This window comes from Pseudopipra pipra, chromosome 6 (assembly GCF_036250125.1).
Source record: "Pseudopipra pipra isolate bDixPip1 chromosome 6, bDixPip1.hap1, whole genome shotgun sequence".
Taxonomy (NCBI): Eukaryota; Metazoa; Chordata; class Aves; order Passeriformes; family Pipridae; genus Pseudopipra; species Pseudopipra pipra.
Genome location: NC_087554.1, coordinates 62,581,597 through 62,588,405, shown reverse-complemented (window position 1 = coordinate 62,588,405; position 6,809 = coordinate 62,581,597). Strand labels below are relative to the sequence as shown.

Genomic DNA, 6,809 nt, shown 5'->3' with positions numbered 1-6,809 from the left:
TGAGGTTAAGAGATGGATCTTCAGAAGGTAAGACTCAAGACCAGATGAGACTTTTTTGTTTAGACCACAAGACAGGTGCTGAGGCCTCAAACACCTCCTCTAGCTCTGCCTGCTCTCTCTCCATGACTGTGCCCAAGACCCTTACCTATAGGAGGGCAGTAATATCTCCTCTTACCTGTTTAGGTCCTGTAACTTCAGATAAGGACTGTGCACAGCAGAGGACCTTCAGACCTGCTGTCATGCTATGAAACCCCAGAATAAGGAGAACAAAGCCTCTGTCAGTGCCAAGATTCAAACATTTTCCAGGCCATCACAGCCTGACTGTGCTAATTGTTATCGTGGTCAGTGAGAAGTTTGCCAGAGGTGTCCAAGCACTGCAGTCAGAGAAGGGCCCCCGTCTTCCTCTGCTGGCTCCGTAGCAAAGCCTCGTGCTCCTCCCAGAATAGCAACTGTGCAAACCTCGGTGCTTCTCTTCCAAACCCTTCTGCATTTTTAGAAACTAATTTGCAAAGCCTCGGCCCCTGTGGCTACAAGCAAAGCCTGGCTGTCTGTGCAGCCTCCTCAGCCACGGCATCTCCAGGCTTCTCTCTACGTGATGCTGTGAGCTTCGACCTGGGGGTGGGTTTTTACCTGGGAGAAGAAAATCCTGCCAGAAAACTCTTGGGATCCTACATAAGGCGAGAGAGGAGGGGTTGGGGATGGGATCGTTGTAAGCAGAAGTCTCTGGGGGGAGCTCCTGACACATGGCAGAGCCTGGGACCCCATTTTCCAGCCACCTGACCCCACACTCTCACCTTAGCTCAGCAATAATGTCATTGCACAGCATCCAGTGGCCCTCACCAACACCACTGGGATCAATTCAGCTGGAGCCACGGGGCGTTAGTAAACCCTACTGAGATCTTCTCCTCATTTCCTATATCCATAAGCCACACAGACAGTATTTTTTTAGGTAGCCAAAGCCACAGCCTTCCTGTGGAGGGCACAGAGATGAATTCCCATCACAGTGAGCCACAGAGCATCTCCCATCCAGCTCATGCCTCTTGGGATGCTGATCCTTGAGCACAGCTGTCCAGAGGACACCAGATGGTGGGAAGTATCTGCACACCCACCTGCAACCTGCTCCCCTTCCATTCACAGCTTGGATTGAGTAAGGGGGGGATTAAACTGATATCCCTTATCTCAGACCTTCCAGGGATTTCTGCGCCAGCCGACACGAAGTGCTCGCTGTGAAACGAGCAACATTTGCAAATAATACCTTCCACGGTCAGGGGGATGATGGCACTCAGAAAGCAGATAAATTTTGTTATATTTTTAAGCAAAGATAAACACTGGCTGCCTGAGATTAAACCACCGCTCCAGCTCTTCTCTGCTGAAACCAAACTGGCACGTCCACGGCAAGGAGCGCTTGGCAAACAGGACTGGTCATCGCAGTGATTCCAGCACGCAGGATTAAACCCCACAACTGCTGCAAGAAATGCACAAAACAATGGCCAGAAATGCTGTGTGGAACCTCAGGGTCTCCCTGCAACCCCTCTCCTCCTTGCCAGGATGGTGAAGAGGGTTTGGATTAACACCGGTAAAATGCAGCATAAATTTAAGTGGTGGGGAAAAAAAAACACCACTGGTTGTCAGTTGGAAACAAGAAAGGGGGTAATTCTGGCCTCCCTACAATTTTGTTCTATTTTCCTATTTTTAAACAATTTAGCAGATTGAGAATTTTGCTTAATGCCTCCTGGATCACACGAGGCCATGCAACAGTTTGACACCCACATGTGACAGGGACACACACACACAAGGAGGGAAACCCTCAGCCCCTGTGCTCTGTGTAAAATTCACAAGTTTAGACTAAATTCCTTAATACATCCATGAGTATTTTGTCACAGAGATCACTTTTACTGTCAGTGGGTTTATAGCCACAGTTTAGATTCCCATAAAATTTACATAATTAAAATATTTCAGTTTTTTTTTTTTTTAAAGAAACTTCTTTTCTACAGTTTCTTAACAGAACACCCCACGTAGGATCTCACCAAGCAAAGGAAAATCTCCCAAGGGCCACAGAGGCATCAGGACAACGGCAGCACCTACGGAAAAGCAAGTGCCTGCAGCCTCCACGGGGCAGAGGCTTTGATTTCATCACTGAAACGCAATGCAAGAAGAAGCACCAAAATAAACAGCTCCATAAAGCAGCAGGAACGCAGCAAAGCAGTTGGAGGCTCCTCCAGCGAGAATGACCTAAATCCAAGAGGCATTTGGTGCAGATGCTGCTCAGCTCCACAACACCCTCGTGGCCTCCAGGACAACCCGGGATGTACCGACAAAGAAGGAAGAGAACCTGGGAGAAGACTCTTTCTTTTAATAAAGTTACACAGCGATTTTTTTTTTCATCCCCCCCCAAGGCACCCTCCTGCAGTGGCTGCCCCACACCCAGGGCTGCCGGGGGGGCCCTGGGACCCCCTTTCCCGGAGCGACCCCGCAGCAGCCGGGGTTATCGATGGAGATGTGTGTAATTGCCCTGTCAGGCAGCTGAAAGGCGCTCGCCTTTAGCTGATGCCACTTCAAAATGAAATTCTTTCTTTGGCATGGCTATGTCTGATATGCAGGCATCAAAGGGGAGGCAGCAGGTCGCCGATGCCCCAGGCCACGCATTTCCCTTCTAAAAAGCAGGAATGGGAGTGTCAGCTCCGGGGCCGAGGCGGCCCTGGAGACCAACACCCATCACTCCTTCGAGGGTTGCTGGAAAGATTTGAGGACACCCCCCCCCAGCACCCAGAGACATTCAAAGGCTCTCCAGCAGCAAAGGGGACTCTGTGGGCCTGCACACCGCTAGGATGGAGGGGTGGAAAAGCCTCCCTGGCACAGAGGAGGTTGAGGGCTGGGTTTTTTTGGCTTCCAAGAGAAACACAGGGCCATGCTCGCCTCCCCCCACAGCTCCCATCTCCTCTCTCCACCTGCACTCTTCAGGGAGCCAAGGCTTTTGGCAAGCTTTCCACTGCAGTTTTTATTGGTTTCAACTGAGCTGCCCCTTTCGGAGGGTTGGAAAGCTTCAATCATTAAAGGAAAAGAAAAAAGAATAAATTAAAAAAAAAGAAAAGTATCCTGCACCCTCGCCCTGCTGCCCCTTCCCACTCCAACCATGGCTGAGGACACGAGCCCCACACCACCCAGCCCAGCCCAGCTGCCTATTTTCCAAGCCAAACACAGCCCTTCCAATGCATTTGAGCCAGAGTTTTCAAGGCCCTGGATACCTCCAACTGTACCTGCTTGGCTCTGATCACCTTCCTGCTCGGAAGCAATTTAGAAAGGACACAGCACAGGTAGCTATTAGCTAACACATATTTAACTGCTCCAGATATCTTTTTTTTTTTTTTTTTGGCATTGTAATGGAGTGATTTGATCTTCAAAGGACCCGTGGAAACCTTTGAAGCTTCCCCATCTCCAGTGGGGAGGGGAGGAGGGGGGGAGAAATGTTAATAGTTTTAAAACCTGGGGAATCCTGAAGTCGGAGAAAGGGTATAAAACCCACTGGGTTTAGCATAAAGCCCTCAGGTAAATCTTCACCTTCTTTTCAAATGCATTTTTGGTGGGTTGCTTTGCAAAGGCTCGGGCCAGGTTAGCAAGGTCGGCTCTATTCCCAGCGGCTCTTAATCTCCAGGGACCCTCATCTCCCACGTGGCACAGCCCCGGCACCGGGGGATCCGCGGAACCTCGGCGAGAAATAGAAAGACTAAAATTTGCAAAGCCTTCAGGTAGAAAAGGAGTAGGGGAGAGGAAAAAGGGGTCGGAGGGTGGAAAAGACAAGGATAGAAGATAAATTCCCGGCTGCACTCCCAGCCAGCACAGCCTCAGCAGCACCCTGAGAGGCGAGACACAAAATGCGTTTACCTTTAAAATAATGACTCATTTTATTTTTTTCTTTTAATATGTAGTTATAAATATATTTTGTCAAAATATATGATCATTATTGTCAAAAACATTTGCACATAAAGTCATAAATAAGGTCAAGGTGAACGTTTAGTTTAGAGAAGAGTCCAGCTATAGCAAGCAGTTCTGGGGTGGGACGGGAGGGAGAGAGAAGGGGAGGAGAGGGCGGCGGGGAAGGGGGTCAGCGGCACCCGCACCCCTCCACCACCATCTCCTGGTAGTTTTTCAGGACCACCTTGTCATACTCATCCAGGTAGAGCATGGAGATGGCGCTCAGCTCCGTGGGCACGCAGCAGGCCTTGGGAATGCTGGAGTTCACGGAGTTCACCAGCGTCTGCACGATGGCGTGGTTCGTGGAGTTGAGGTGGTCGGCCAGAGGGAAGGGGCAGTCCCCGTGGCAGTAAAACGCCTGGTACCCCGGGGGCGCCACGATCCAGTCGTTCCAGCCCACGTCGCTGAAATCCACATAGAGGGCATGGCGGCGGCAGTTTTTTTTGTTCTTGCGGGAACGCTGGTGCTTGGGGCTCCGCCGGGCTCTGCGGGTCAGCGCGTGGCCTCGCCCGTCGTGCCCAAAAGTGACCAGGAGCGGCCTGAGCTGAGCCCAGTCCCCGCGCCCTTGAGGTAAAGATCGGCTAATCCTGACGTGTTTGCCCTGATGAGTCTGTGCGTGGTGGAGGTGGGTCACCTCGATCACCAGCCCGTGGTTCGGCTGCTTGTCCTTGGTCCACCGGATCACAGCCGGGCTCACATCAAAGGTCTCCCAGCGCGTCACGTTGTGGTGCACCAGACGCGTGTCCAGCAGGCGCGTAATGGCCTGAGCGCGCTCCGACAGCGGCTTCATCACTTCGTAAATGTTTATCCGGTGGAAGCCCCCCTCCCACGCCGCGCTCGGCTCCTCCACCTGCTCCCGGTACAGCCGCAGCTCCGCCGAGGAGATCACCTCGTTTTCCGGCACGCTGCTGAGGTTGAAGACGAAGCGGATCCGGGGCGCCTCGCTGGGACCCGGGACGGTCTCCAGGTGCTCTGGAGGGGAGCAGGGACGGGGGAGGGAAACGGTAAGACAAGCAAAGAAGAGCACGTCAGCACCCAGCCACGGCCCCCGGCGCGGCCACAGCACACACACACACCCTGCGCTTCACCTGCCCGGCGGACACCGGCTCCGCTCCGCTCCCCCGCGCATCCCTCCCGGCCGCACCCGGAGCGGCTCCTGCCTCGGCACCGCTCGCTCGCCTCCGCCCTGACCGGGACACCCCTTCCCATCTCGCTTCCCCTTTTAGAGAGGGGTTTTTTTTTCCCCCTTTCGCTCTTCCCCCTCCCAGTCGCTCCAAAATCGTCCCCCCGGCGAGATGCGGCGCCGCGGAGCACAGAGGTGCCTTGTTACAGGGGGCAGGAGGAGAAAGAGAAGCAAATTCCAACTCAGTAATGATGCGGCTGGATTAATAATTCAGATTTACTTTGGAAAAGAAACATCCGCTAGGAAACATTTGGATCAGATTACAAGGGTCTATTGAATAAACCATATAAACACACAGCTGTAAGTATTAAATTCGAGTCGGGGTTTGGGGGGATTTTTTCTTTTTTTTTTTTTTTTTTTTCTCTTTTTTTTTTTTTTTTAAAAAGAGTAAAAGCAGGCAGCAATCGCTTTGATAGTTCAAAAGAAACACTCCAGGGGCGAGATCCCGCCCTCGCTTTACTCCCGCATCCGATCCAGAGCCATTAAATCCACGCGAGCCCAGGGAGTGACCCCGAGGCAGAGGCACCGAAGGAAACTCGCTGTTGTCAACAGAAGCAAAAGCACTTCAAAATATGGTCAAGCTCGGGTTAAGCACAGGATGCTGGAAAAAATACAGCGCAGCACGCCTGTCACCCACACACGGCAGGCTGGGGGGTGGTTTTCCTCCCATAAATTTAGGGCCGGGCACGTCCTGCTTCTAAAGGCATTTGTGAGCTTCCAAACGCAAGGAAATCCCGATCGCTACCGGGGCTGGGAATTTACCGCCTCCCATCACTGACCTTCATGGTGGAAACTCCTCACGGTGTTTGCCCGGCTGGTCGATCGCTCAGGGTACTGCAGGCTAATTTCCTGGAGGCTTTCCTCCTCTTCTCCAGACTGGAGTCGATAGAGATCCAGCATGTAACTAGGAATGACGGCTGACTTGCTGGGCTGAGGCCGCCTTCGCAGCCCAAACATCTGCAGCAGAGTTGTTTCGAAACCCCGCAAGAGTTCATGGCTTTGGGCAGAGCGGCGTCCGGATCCGGCTTGTCCCTGAAGCTCTGCCACTTTCTTCCTGCCGGTCTCGGGGATCAGGCTAGCATGGTTAGTACCTCCTAGAAGGACTTGGCATAGTAGGATGACCATCAGCATTCGGTTACCAGGAATCATGGTGTCTCTGGGGTGCAAAAAACGCGACAACAAACAAGAAGAAAAGTCAGGATGAGAAGCAAACCCCCCCCTTCTCTTCCGAATAAACTTTAAAAAAGTAATAATAAGTAGTAGTAATAACAATTATAATAACTGGCAAAAGGACATGGGGAGCAGCCCCCGTTCGAGCGGCTGCCGGGGCAGTGACCAGCCCCCGGACCCGGACTGCCCGCAGGCCCCTCGGGAAGCGGGTCCCCGGCGCATCCCGGTCCCGCTGTCCCGCAGCCCCTCGGGAAGCGGGTCTCCGGCGCATCCCGGCCCCGCAGCCCCCTCGGGCAGGCGGGTCCCAGGCGGGTCCCCGGCGCATCCCGGCCCCGCAGCCCCGCCGGGACGGGACGGGACCGGGAGAAGCGGCGGCGGCTCCCGGCGGGGAAGCGAAGGGGAGCGCGGCTCGGCGCGATGTGGGGCCCCAGGTTCGAATCCCGCCGCCGGATCCCGGGAAGGGAGAACCCGGGATAAGAACATA

General features: G+C 53.5%; 1 protein-coding gene across 4 annotated transcripts in view; it reads right to left on the bottom strand.

Moving 5' to 3' along the window:
* Nucleotides 1–3,877: 3,877 nt before the first annotated feature.
* Nucleotides 3,878–6,809, bottom strand: part of BMP4 (bone morphogenetic protein 4) — a 162,405-nt gene continuing 159,473 nt past the window's right edge. For all 4 annotated transcript variants that reach the window (XM_064659596.1, XM_064659597.1, XM_064659595.1 and 1 more), the window contains 2 exons: nucleotides 5,935–6,311; nucleotides 3,878–4,944 (listed from right to left, as the gene is read on the bottom strand). In XM_064659596.1, the coding sequence (XP_064515666.1) occupies nucleotides 4,103–4,944; nucleotides 5,935–6,304 (1,212 nt within the window). In that variant the 5' untranslated portion in view covers nucleotides 6,305–6,311 and the 3' untranslated portion in view covers nucleotides 3,878–4,102. The remainder of the gene's footprint in view (nucleotides 4,945–5,934; nucleotides 6,312–6,809) is intronic.